Source organism: Amblyraja radiata, chromosome 32 (genome assembly GCF_010909765.2).
Source record: "Amblyraja radiata isolate CabotCenter1 chromosome 32, sAmbRad1.1.pri, whole genome shotgun sequence".
In the NCBI taxonomy this organism is placed as follows: domain Eukaryota; kingdom Metazoa; phylum Chordata; class Chondrichthyes; order Rajiformes; family Rajidae; genus Amblyraja; species Amblyraja radiata.
Window position 1 is genome coordinate 12,125,756 of NC_045987.1, and position 12,634 is coordinate 12,138,389.

Sequence of the window (12,634 nt, forward strand, 5' to 3'; positions counted from 1 at the left end):
AATATCATAAATAAAAATAGCAGAAATAGTCTAAAAAACTTGGAAACATGAGCTTTGAGTGGATGTTTTAATTTTATTTACTCATTTTCATTTCAAGATCTGGGCATTAATCAGAATCGTAATCATACTTTATTAGCCAAGTATGCTTTGCAACATACGAGGAATTTGATTTGCCATACAGTCATACCATTAAAAAGCAACAAAACACACAAAATACATTTTAACATGACCATCCACCACAGTGACTCCACATTCCTCACTGTGATGGAAGGCAAAAAAAAGTTCAATCTCTTCCCTTCTTTATTCTCCCGTGGTCAGGGGCCTCGAGTCTTCCGTTGACGGGACGATCTTGGCTCCACAGATTCACTACCCTCTGATAAAGAAATTGCTCCTCATCTCCTTCCTAAAAGAACATCCTTTAATTCTGAGGCTATGACCTCTAGTCTAGACCTTCCCACTATAAGACTCCCACTGTAAGCGCTGTAAGGCAGCAACTCTACCGCTGCACCAGCGTGCCGCCCTTGTTCCTGTTGGATAGCATCAGTTTCTGTCATCCTCAATTTCATACTGAATCTCCTTCCTCACTCACTAAGAGTCATAGACCCAAACAACACTGAAACAGACTCTTTGACTCAACTTGTCCATGCCCGGCTAAGCTAGTCCCTTTTGCCCACATTTGTCCCATATCTCTCTAAACCTTTCCTATCCATGTACCTGGCCAAATACTTTCAAATGCTGTTATGCTACCTGCCTTAATTACCTTCTTTGGTAGCTCGTTCCATATGCCAACCACTCTGTGTGCAAAAGTTGCTCCTCAGATTTGAAGTAAATCTTTCCTCTTTCACCTTAAACCTGGTACAGGGGAAACGGAAGGATTTTCACTAATAGTGCCCAACAGAGGGAGCTATATCCCAGGACCAAGCTTTTCATTTGTGGAGAGACAGCAGTACAGGCACAGAGGCTGCAACCCATCACTTAGGATCTCCATCCAGTTACTGCCAGGCATGTTCTGTCAGTCTACCTTGTAACCTCTGAATCTTTATTTCAGGGACGTAGACCAGCATTCTCCTACATCGAGCCTTCCTTACTGGCTGTGTCTGGACAGTTCATATCAGTGAGTTATTCAACCGTAGAATGTATCATGCAACTTGTTAATCAACAGGCATTCCCTACTTCACCCTCCTCAGGCAATTTCTCTCTTAGTGCAGCAGACTGCTGGTTCGATAATATAAAAACTAGGCCAAAATCCTCATTTAATAAATAATCAGATATTTAATAAATCCTGGAATGGAAAAAAAAAAAACAATGAGAAAATGTAAGGTGCAATGTGCCATCTTGATTAACTGCCGTGAATGAAGAAGTGTGTTCAGTCAATATTGTACCAGGGGAAAGTGCCGGGCAAACTTTACACAGCTAGATCCCACAAATAAAACAATGTCATCTTGAACTGTTGACCTAATAATGGATGAATAAGTCTCTGAGGATCTTAGCTGAAAGAAGCGCTGGTATTAATGGGTCAAGGTACCACACCTAGCACTGTGCCAGGAATGAAAGCAATTTAGTTTTTTTTTAAAGTCAAGAATCAAGAGTGTTTAATTGTCATGTGTACCAGGTACAGAATATTGAAATTCTTACTTGCTGCAACTTAACTGTCCTGTAAATGCAATGATTACAGATAAATATAATTGTGAATACAGTAAATTAATAACAGGGTCTGATTAGGAACAGTCAACGGATTTGTGCCTGGAAGGTCATGTTTGACTAATCTTCTTGAATTTTTTGAAGAGGTTACTCGGGAAATTGATGAGGGTAAAGCAGTGGATGTTGTATATATGGACTTCAGTAAGGCCTTTGACAAGGTTCCTCATGGAAGGTTGGTTAAGAAGGTTCAATTGTTGGGTATTAATGGTGGATTCAACAGTGGCTGAATGGGGGGCAGATGATACTAAGATAGGTGGTGTTGTGGATAATGAAGTAGATTTTTAAAGTCTACAGAGAGATTTAGGCCAGTTGGAAGAGTGGGATGAAAGATGGCAGATGGAGTTTAATGCTGATAAGTGTGAGGTGCTACATCTTGGCAGGACAAATCAAAATAGGACGTACATGGTAAATGGTAGTGAATTGAGGAATGCAGTTGAACAGAGGGATCTAAGAATAACTGTGCACAGTTCCCTAAAGGTGGAATCTCATGTAGATAGGGTGGTAAAGAAAGCTTTTGGTGTGGTGGCCTTTATAAATCAGAGCATTGAGTATAGAAGTTGGGATGTAATGTTAAAATTGTACAAGGCATTGGTGAGGCCAATTCTGGAGTATGGTGTACAATTTTGGTCGCCTAATTATAGGAAGGATGTCAACAAAATAGAGAGAGTACAGAGGAGATTTACTAGAATGTTGCCTGGGTTTCAGTAACTAAGTTACAGAGAAAGGTTGAACAAGTTAGGTCTTTATTCTTTGGAGCGCAGAAGGTTAAGGGGGGACTTGATAGAGGTCTTTAAAATGCTGAGAGGGATAGACAGAATTGACGTGGATAAGCTTTTCCCACTGAGAGTAGGGAAGATTCAAACAAGAGGACATGACTTGAGAATTAAGGGACAGAAGTTTAGGGGTAACATGAGGGGGAACCTATTTACTCAGAGAGTGGTAGCTGTGTGGAATGAGCTTCCAGTGAAGGTGGTGGAGGCAGGTTCGATTTTATCATTTAAAAATAAATTGGATAGTTATATGGACGGGAAAGGAATGGAGGGTTATGGTCTGAGTGCAGGTAGATGGGACTAGGGGAGAATACTTGTTCGGCACGGACTAGAAGGGCCGAGATGGCCTATTTCCGTGTTGTAATTGTTATATGGTTATATGGTTATAACCATAATACCATGTAGCCTTAACAGTGCAAACCCCAAATCCATGCTGAAACCAAAGGCACAATCCATAGAAGATCATAGTTGATGTTAGTGTTGTGCAGTATTCAATGGTTGCTAGGAGGACGCTTTTCTCAAACCTGGTGGCCATAGTTTTCAGGCTTCTGTACCTTCTTCCCAATGATAGTGGTGAGCTGAAAGCATGTCAAGGATGGTGTAGGCCTTTGATGATACTGGCTGTCACTTTGAGGGAGCACCTTCTGTAGATCTCTTCGATGGTGGGGAGTTCAACAGCTCAGTGACCGCTGGGAGAGAAAAGAGGAGGAGGAGGAGGAGGAGGAGTGGGCAGATATGAAACAAAGCACTGTCAGACTTTTAAAACAGGATGGTTCCAATAGCACACTCATTCCTGGCGGCATGTCGTGCTGGGATCAGGTAAGTGCAAGATCTTCCTTCCATTGAAGCAAATGTAAATCACTCCAGAAGATGCTTGTCTTAGTGAGTATTTTGAAGCATTCACCATTTCACTTGTTTATTTCTGTATAGGCTCTTGGCATTAATATAGAACGTGGAACTGTACAACACATAAACAGGCATTACGGCGACAATGTCTGTGCCAACCACCATGCCAATTTAAACTGCACCTCATCTACATTGCTTTATTCACTGCCTGTTCATGTGCCTGTCTAAATGCCTCTAAAACGTTGCTATCATATCTGTTTCCACTATTTACCTTGGCAGCGTGTTCCAGGCACAAACCACAATACTTGCCTTGCAAAATCTCCTTAAAACTGTGCCCCTCTCACCTTTAAGCCAATCCCTCTAGTATTTGATATTTCCACCCTGGGAAAAACTCTGACTGTCTACCCTGTCTATGCCACTCATCATTTTATATCGTTAAATAATGCTCCGATTGGAGTAGCTAGCATCCGGGGAACCACAATTTCATCCAAATGATCTGGACAAGAGAGGGAGGACTTTATTCTTAAAGATCCACTCAAACTACTCCCTATTCCTGATGCTGCCTGACATCCACTCCCTATTTACTGAGGCCAATTAACCTACAAACCCGCACGTCTTTAAGATGTGGCAGGGAGCACCCAGAGGAAACCCACCTGGTCACAGGAAGAACATGCAAACTCCACATGGACAGTACCATTTCCCATACACTGCATTTCACCAAGCACATTGGCTGCAACGTCCATGAAAGCAAACGTAAATCACTCCAGAAGCTGCTTGTTTCAGCGACTATTTCAAATATTTATAGTCAGGATTGAACCTGAGTCTCTGGTGCTGTGAGGCAGTAGCTCTACCATCTACAACACTGTGCTGCACTTATCATGTTCCTGGTCTCATTTATTCCATTCACTTTGAGTTCCGGTATTGTATGCATCCTCATCCAATACAAAATTCCTTCACCCACGTCACCCAACAGTCCTACATGCATCCTTCCCAGTAAACATCCAAGCACTCGTCTTGTCTCTCCAGGTTTTCCTGCCTTTATTCAGTCCTGACATGTTCTCCACCTTCCTCACATTGTTCTGGTGGGCGCTGTTACTGTTAAAGGCTGCTCTCAACTCTGCATTCTCATAAACTATCAACCCCAATATTTAAAAGGAAAACCGTTTTTCATGTTCCACTTGAACTCCTCTTCACAGGGGACCAGCCGACAGCTTCAAGCTGCCATTTCTGTTCAATGTTGAACTCGGCTCGATCAGCAAGGCTGCTGGAGCCTTGAGAATTTCCTGTCAATCTGGCACACACATGTGTTTGAAGATTAAAGAAAGAGAATACATTTAATTTAATGCAAACCTTTTGAATCAACTCAATCCCAGCCGCCGCTAACATTCTGTTTCCATTTCGTGCAGCTGTGTTTATTCAATCATCATTCAAGACAAGTTTGTGATGAGCCTTCTTGCTTACATGTCCCCATCAGCAAGATTCCATCTCCTCCAGATGACTTATTTGGCCCATCGAGTCTACTCCACCATTCAATCATAGCTGATCTACCTTTCCCTCTTATCCGCATTCTCCTGCCTTCTCCCCATAACCCTCGACACCCGTACTAATCAAGAATCTGTCAATCCCCACCTTATAAAATACCCAGTGACCTAGCCTCCACAGCCATCTGTGGCAATGAATTCCACAGATTCACCACTCTTTGACAAAAGAAATTCCTCTTTCAAATCCTTTCTAAAGGAGAGTCCTTTTATTCTGAGACTATGGCCTCTGATCCTAGTCTCTCCCACTAGTGGAAACATCCTCTCCATATCCACTCTATCCAGTCCTTTCACTATTCGCTACATTTCAATGAGGTCCCCCATTTTAAGTTTATTATTGTCACTTGTACTGAGGTACAGTGAAAAACATTGTTTTGCATGCTATCCAATCAGAGCAGACAATACTATAGATCTTCTATCGAGTCCACGTTCAAGATTAGAAGTTGTTCGGCCAGAGCTGAACACATTTCTCGGCATCTGCACAACGGTGTCTGCCTTGCGCTTCTTGTGCTTCATGTGTCAGATGACGTGTAGCTCGCTGTTGGCTTCTGTCATCGTCCAACATGTTGACAGAATTGGTCGCCCGCCGCGTCACAGAACGCATCGTGTCGTGGTTTCCGGGGATTGCCAAGAGGAGGCTTCTGTCATGATCCCCAGGAGAAGGTGACAACAAAGCAAACAGTGATAAAAAGTAGTCAGAGACAGTAAGACTGGTCGGAAAACTGGGAAGGGGGAGGGGATGGAGAGAGAGGGAAAGCAAGGGTTACTTGGAGTTAGAGAAGTCAATATTCATACCGCTGGGGTGTAAGCTGCCCACGCGTAATATGAGGTGCTATCCCTCCAATTTGCACTGTGCCTCACTCTGACATTGGAGGAGGCCCAGGACAGAAAGGTCAGTGTGGGAATGGGAGGGGGAGTTAAAGTGTTGAGCAATCAGGAGGTCAGGTAGGATTTGGACTGAGTGGAGGTGTTCAGCAAAATGATCGCCAAGCCTGCACTTGTCTCGCTGATATACAGGAGTCCTGTATGTCGAAGGAATGGGTGACGTTTTGGGTCGAGACCCTTCTTCAGATTTCTTCATGCGTTCCAGTCTGATGAATGTTTCTGACCCAAAATGTCACCTCCACAGAAGCTGCCTGACCCGCTGTGTTCCTGCATTTTGCAGATTTTTGCACGTTTTATTCAAGATTCCAGCATCCACAGTTCTTTTGTCTCCACAGTCAGACTGCTACATTGAAACACTGGCTGGGAAAGCATTTTAGAAAGAGGCACTATTACAATGTAAGTCAATAATTGTTGAAATGCTGGGCCTCTTCCTGCCTGTTCCCTGTAGACTTAGCGCCTTCACTCAGAGTGGCAGATTTAAACTTCAACCCACTTTTTTTCCTACTTAAACTCAAAGGGAATCAGAACATCCCCTTCTTTCTGAGATATGATGTTAACATTCATTTTTTGGGGGTAAGAATATATTTTCCATTTAATAAAACTTTTCACTCACTCTTTCAAACCCTTCCCCGTTACCTCATCAGACCTTTCCCCACCTCCAGTCCTTCCTCTCCCCCCCCCCCCCCCCCCATTCCTCCCCACCGATTGTCCACCCCACCCCTCAGTCCCACACCTACCCCCTCCTGTCATTCCTCAACTCTCAATTCCTCCCCATCCCAATAGACAATAGGTCATTCGGCCCTTCGAGCCAGCACCACCGCTCAATGTGATCAATGGCTGATCATCCCCAATCAGTACCCCGTTCCTGCCTTCTCCCCATATCCCCTGACTCCGCTATTTCTAAGAGCCCTATCTAGCTCTCTCTTGAAAGTATCCAGAGAACCTGCCTCCACCGCCCTCTGAGGCAGAGAATTCCACAGACTCGCCACTCTCTGTGAGAAAAAGTTCCTCATCTCCGTTCTAAATGGCTTACTCCTTATTCTTAAACTGTGGCCCCTGGTTCTGGACTCCCCCAACATCGGGAACATGCTTCCTGCCTCTATAGCTTGACAAACTCTTAACAATCTTATATGTTTCAATGAGATGCCCTCTCATTCTTCTAAACTCCAGAGTGTACAAGCCCAGCCGCTCCATTCCTGACTCCCCCCCCAGTCCTCCCCCTCTTCCTCCTCCTGTCCTTTCCCCACTCACCACCCCTCCTGACATCTCCCCTCCCCACCCACCCCATTCGCCCTCCCTCCCCATTCCTTCCCTACCCCTCCTCCTGTCCCCCTCCCCCCTCTGCCCCGGCTCCGCCTCAGTTTCCAGCGGCGCCCCGTCCCGTCCCGTCCCGTCCTGTCCCACCCCGCCTGCCGACGCGTCGGACCGAGCTCCCGGGCAGCGGGCTTGTTGCGGAGAGCAGTCGCCGAAGGATGGGGCCGACGTGGGCTCTGCTCCTCGCCCTGCTCTCACGACCCCCGGCCGCCGCCGCTTACTTCTCCGAGGAGAGGCAGCCGGGCGAGTCGCCGCTGCAAAGCCCCACCGTGCTGGTCGCGATCATCGCCAGGAACACGGCTCACACCCTGCCCTACTACTTGGGCGCCCTGGAGAGACTGGACTACCCGAAGGACAGGATCTCGATCTGGTGAGTGGGTTACATCACCCCCTTCCAACTCCCCTCCCTGATCAAAACCAGACTGAGAAACGCCATGAGGTTCCTTCCTTCCTTCCCCCGATTTCAGTAAAACACAAAAGTCAGTGCTGGAACAACTCAGCGGCTCAGGCAGCAATTCCGGGCGGATGAACATCGTCTGGACCTTCCTACAGACAGTAATCGTTGAATCCTTTCTCCCAGACGGTCGCTTCCACAGTTGAAAAGGCGCAGCTAAGGACTGACTATTCCCTTGCTCTGGCCATTCCCTCCACAGATGCTGCCTGTCCCGCTGAGTTACTCCAGCTTTTTGTGTTTTGCTCAAGTTTCCAGCATCTGCCGTCTCTTGTGCCTCCTTCCGCTACTTGCGGGCAGCGGGGTTTGGAGTTCATCTGCTCAGCTGACAAGCCCGGGCGGCAGGGGAAGGAATCTTGACCAAAACTTATAAAGTGTTGGAGAAACTTAGTGGGCTAGCCAGCAGTTGTAGGGGAAGGGGGAGGTGAGGTGATTGGGATGGAGAGGGGTGGTGGGGGGGAGAGAAGGGGATTGGGTGGGAGAGGTGTGGGGGAGAGAGAGAGGGGGGGGGGGGGGGTGGGAGGGAGAGGGGTGGGAGGGAGAATGGTGGGAGAGAGGGGTGGGAGAGAGAATGATGGGGGAGAGGGGTGGGAGAGAGAATGATGGGGGAGAGTGGTGTGGGAGAATGGTGGGAGGGAGAGTGGTGGGGATTGGGAAGGAGAGGGTGGGAGGGAAGGGGGAGGGAGAGGAGGGGAGGGGGTGGAGGAGAGTGATGGACTTGTCCCCGATCCTGTGCAGTGTTGTGCCATGAGCATCAACCCGAGGGAGCGTAATGCTGGAGTAACTCAGCGGGTCAGGCAGCATCTCTGGAGAGAAGGAATGGGTGACGTTTCGAATCCAGACCTTTCTTCAGGCTGAGAGTCGGGGAGTGGGAGACTAGAGATATGGAAGGGTACGTGTGAAAAAGGACAGATCAGTACAGATGGTGATCAAGGAAATGTCGAATGGTTCATTGTTAGCCGTGGGGAAGTTGACAACCAAGTATTCAGTCAGTAAAATTAATCATTAGTGTGCAGGAAGGAACTGCATGTGCTGGTTTAAACCGAAGATAGACACATCTTGCATTCATTGTTCTTTATCTCTCTACATCCTTGTCTATATCTCTCGTTTCCCTTATCCCTAATCAGTTTCGACCCGAAACGTCACCTATTCCTTCTCTCCAGAGATGCTGCCTGTCCCGCTGAGTTACTCCAGCTTTTTGTGGCTGTCTAAAATTAATCACTGTTTTATCTGAAGAAACCAAAAACTTCAGCAGTGCAACCAACATATCTTCAGTGCTGCACGGGAGATTAAGTTTAGATTAAACTAATAACATTAGTATGCTTTACAATGCGCCACAATGAGAACTATATTCTGCACTCTATACTGTATCTATCTACTTTACTTGAGTTTGAACTGATTGTATCTTTGTTTTTCACTGTAGCTCGGTACATGTAACGATAATGAACAGAAACCTAAAGCGTAAACCTTTTACAGAAGCCCCCTCCCCCCCGCCCCTTTCCCTCCAAACCTCTTGTTGTTCTTACAATACAATACAATTTATTGTCATTTGAGCCTCAGTGAGGCTCAAACGAAATTCTGTTTCCACAGCCATACAAACACAAAGACAATTTCCTAGACATACACACAATTTAATTCACACAAACATCCATCACAGTGGACCCACTGTGATGGAAGGCAAAGTCTTTTCTCTCCCCTGTTCTCCATGTCTCTCCCGATATCCAAGCCCCAGGCGGGCGATGCTAAGTCCCACGGCCATTTTAGGCCGTGCCGGGCGATTTACGGCCCCGCACCCAGTCTAAAAGTCACAAAGTTGGAGCCCCCGGCGGGCGCTGGAATGTCCCACGGCCATGAAGCCGTGCTGGGCGATGTACGGCCCCGCTCCAGGTCGTTCCAACCCCGCGACACGGGCTGGAGAAGTCGCGTTGCGAGAGCTCCGGGAAGCGGTCTCTCTCTCTCGCCCCGGACCCGCGAGCTCCCGATGTCCCAGTCCACCGGACCTGCGGCTGCGTTGCTGGAGCCTCCGAGCCCCAGGAGTCGAGTCGCAGCAGCGAGTCACCACCACTCCCCACGCTCCGAGGCCGGCCAGCCCCACGATGGTGAGTAGTCCGCAGCTCCGCAGTCTCCCGAGCCCCCGGGTCGTTCAGGTTGGAGGCCGCTCCACGGTGCTAGGCCCCAACGACAACGGAGACCCGACAGGGAAAAGGTCAGGTCTCCCGGACAGGGAAGAGATTTTAAACGGTTTCCCCCTCACCGCCCCCCACATATACACATTTAAAACTAGTATTAAAAAACACCAACACTACATTTAACTTGGAATGCAGGGTGAATTTGGAGTGCCTTGTAGGAGGCACTGAGGCCCCCAAAGAGCTGGACACTGTCTGGACCATGGGAGATGGCTCCTGGTGTCAATGGCCAATTCACCATCCAGGGTTGGGTGTGAGAGTTGTCAGTTGCTCAGACCGCTTTCTTTGGGGGGTGGGTTGGGGGGGGGGGGGGGGGGGGAGACTGAGAACGACTGCTGATGGTACAGAGTGAAGTGGGAGGGGGGGGCGGTGAGCTGGTGGAGGGGGACATCGCACCCAACCTAAGAGTATACGCAGTGGCGGACTGGCCAGGGTGTCAGCTTGCCCAATGGCAAGTGGGCCCCTGATGAAGTGGGCCCCCTATATCAGGTGGGCCCCTTTGTCTCCTGGCAACCAATATTTTTAGACCCAGTCTGCCACTGGGTATACGTCATAAGGAGTGGTTAGACTAACTTGGAATGTTTCCTCTGGAATGCTGGAGGTTCAAGGTTCAAGGTTTCAAGGTCAGTTTATTGTCACGTGTACCAATTAAGATACAGTGAAATTCGAATTACCATACAGCCATACTAAAAAAAAGCAACAAGACACACAACTACATAAAAGTTAACATAAACATCCACCACAGCTGATTCCCCACGTTACTCATTGTGATGGAAGGCAATAAAGTTTTGAACTACTTCCTCTTTTATTCTCCCGCGGTTGGGGCAGTCGAACCATCCGCAGTCGGGGCGATCGAAGCTCCCGCAGCCGGCACTCGAAGCCTTTGTGTCGGGGCGATCGAAGCTCCCGTGTTTTGGAGTTCCCCGAAGTCGGTCTCTGACCAGAGATCGCGAGCTCCGTGATGTTAAACTCCGCAGACTCCCGCGGTAGAGCTCAGAGGTCGATCCCTGGCAAAGGGATCGCGAGCTCCGTGATGTTAAAGTCCGCAGGCTCTCAAAATCGGTGGAGCTCTCAAAATCGGTCTCCAGCAAAGGACGCCAACTCGGTGTTAGGCCGCAGTGCGGACGTAGATACGATACGGAAAAAAATCTAATCTACGTCAAGGTAAGAAATTAGAAAAAGTTTCCCTCACCCCCCCACATAAAACAAGCGAATGAACACTAAAAACATACATTTAACACATACAAACAAACAACAAAAGAAGGAGGGGACAGACAGACTATTGGTGAGGCAGCCATTGCTGGCGCCACTCAGTGGTTTGAGGAGAGAACTGATAGAAGTGTATAAAAGTATGAGAAACATAGACACACGGGTAGGAATGTCAAGGTTTAAAGGGCATAGATTGAAGGTGTGAGGGATAAAGTCAAATGGCGAGGTGCAGGGACAAGTTCTTATGCAGGGAGTGGAGGGTGTTTGGAACACACTGCTAGGGGTAGTGGTGGAGGCAGATAGGACAGTTGCAATTAAGAGGCATTTCAATAGGTTTGCAGATACGCAAGGAGTGGAGGGATATGCATCATGTACTGTACAGGCAGAGGAAATTAGTTTAACTTTACATCATGTTCGGCACAGACATTGTGGGCTGAAGGCAGACTCAAAAAAGCTGGAGTAACTCAGCGGGCCAGGTAGCATCTTTGGAGAAAAGGAATTTGAGGAAGGACATCCCTGTGATTGAGGCAGTGCATCGTAGGTTCACGAGATTGATCCCTGGGATGGCGGGACTGTCATATGAGGAAAGATTGAAAAGACTAGGCTTGTATTCACTGGAGTTTAGAAGGATGAGGGGAAGGGGGGGGGGGGGATCTTATAGAAACATATACAATTATAAAAGGACTGGACAAGCTAGATGCAGGAAAAATGTTCCCAATGTTGGGCGAGTCCAGAACCAGGGGCCACAGTCTTAGAATAAAGGGGAGGCCATTTAAGACTGAGGTGCGAAGAAACTTTTTCACCCAGAGAGTTGTGAATTTGTGGAATTCCCTGCCACAGGGCAGTGGAGGCCAAATCACTGGATGGATTTAAGAGAGAGTTAGATAGAGCTCTAGGGGCTAGTGGAGTCAAGGGATATGGGGAGAAGGCAGGCACGGGTTATTGATTGGGGACGATCAGCCATGATCGCAATGAATGGTGGTGCTGGCTCGAAGGGCCGAATGGCCTCCTCCTGCACCTATTTTCTATGTTTCTATGAATAGGTAACGTTCCGGGTCGACACCCTTCTTCAGACTGAACCTGAAGGGCTGAAGGGGCTGTTCCTGTGCTGTACTCTTCTATGTTCTGACTGGTCAGAACCAGTCTCTTGCACAAATAACCTGTCAGTTGTACAAGCAAATGAGTTTGTACACACTGTGCATGTGGGATCCCTGACAGGAATGCTCCTGAGGCTTGGATTAAGGAGCACAGGCTGGATCATTGAGTGTCCCGGCCTCAGACTCACATTGCATCTTTATTTCTCAAAGTCTGCGGCTTCAATAAGCTGCTGATCCTGTGTTGATTTCCAGTGTAGGATCTGCCAAGCGTCGGTTTACACTGGCCCAACGATGCTTGATGCAGTCTAAATCTTGACTCTTTAACAATTTGGCCCGCAGGCCAGGATGATGAACATTAAATGGGATGATCTGTGGAGTCCAGTTCTGTCGCAGAGACTCCCGTTTCCAAAAAACATTAAAACCCTGTGGAACCTATCATATCCCCACAGCTGAGTTTCAGCCTCTAATTTATACGACTCATAACCCTTGCTAAAATAAATCATTTTTGTGTTTTTGATATTCATTTTACAGCACTGAGCACCGCCAAGATTTATTGCCCAGTCTCGGTTACCCTGAGGTGGGGGAGGTGTTTTGGAGAGCTTCATACCTCAATGATTAGATGCAGCAGTGGGCAACT

The 12,634-nt window shown here is 47.6% G+C and overlaps 1 protein-coding gene across 3 annotated transcripts in view; it reads left to right on the plus strand.

Moving 5' to 3' along the window:
- The first annotated feature begins 7,109 nt into the window (after positions 1–7,109).
- The window catches only part of LOC116990927 (procollagen galactosyltransferase 1-like), a 61,091-nt gene continuing 55,566 nt past the window's right edge, over positions 7,110–12,634 (plus strand). Inside the window, exon 1 of one of the 3 annotated variants that reach the window (XM_033049090.1) lies at positions 7,110–7,424. In XM_033049090.1, the coding sequence (XP_032904981.1) occupies positions 7,213–7,424 (212 nt within the window). In that variant the 5' untranslated portion in view covers positions 7,110–7,212. The remainder of the gene's footprint in view (positions 7,425–12,634) is intronic. The other 2 variants (XM_033049089.1, XM_033049091.1) reach the window with 2 other exon arrangements.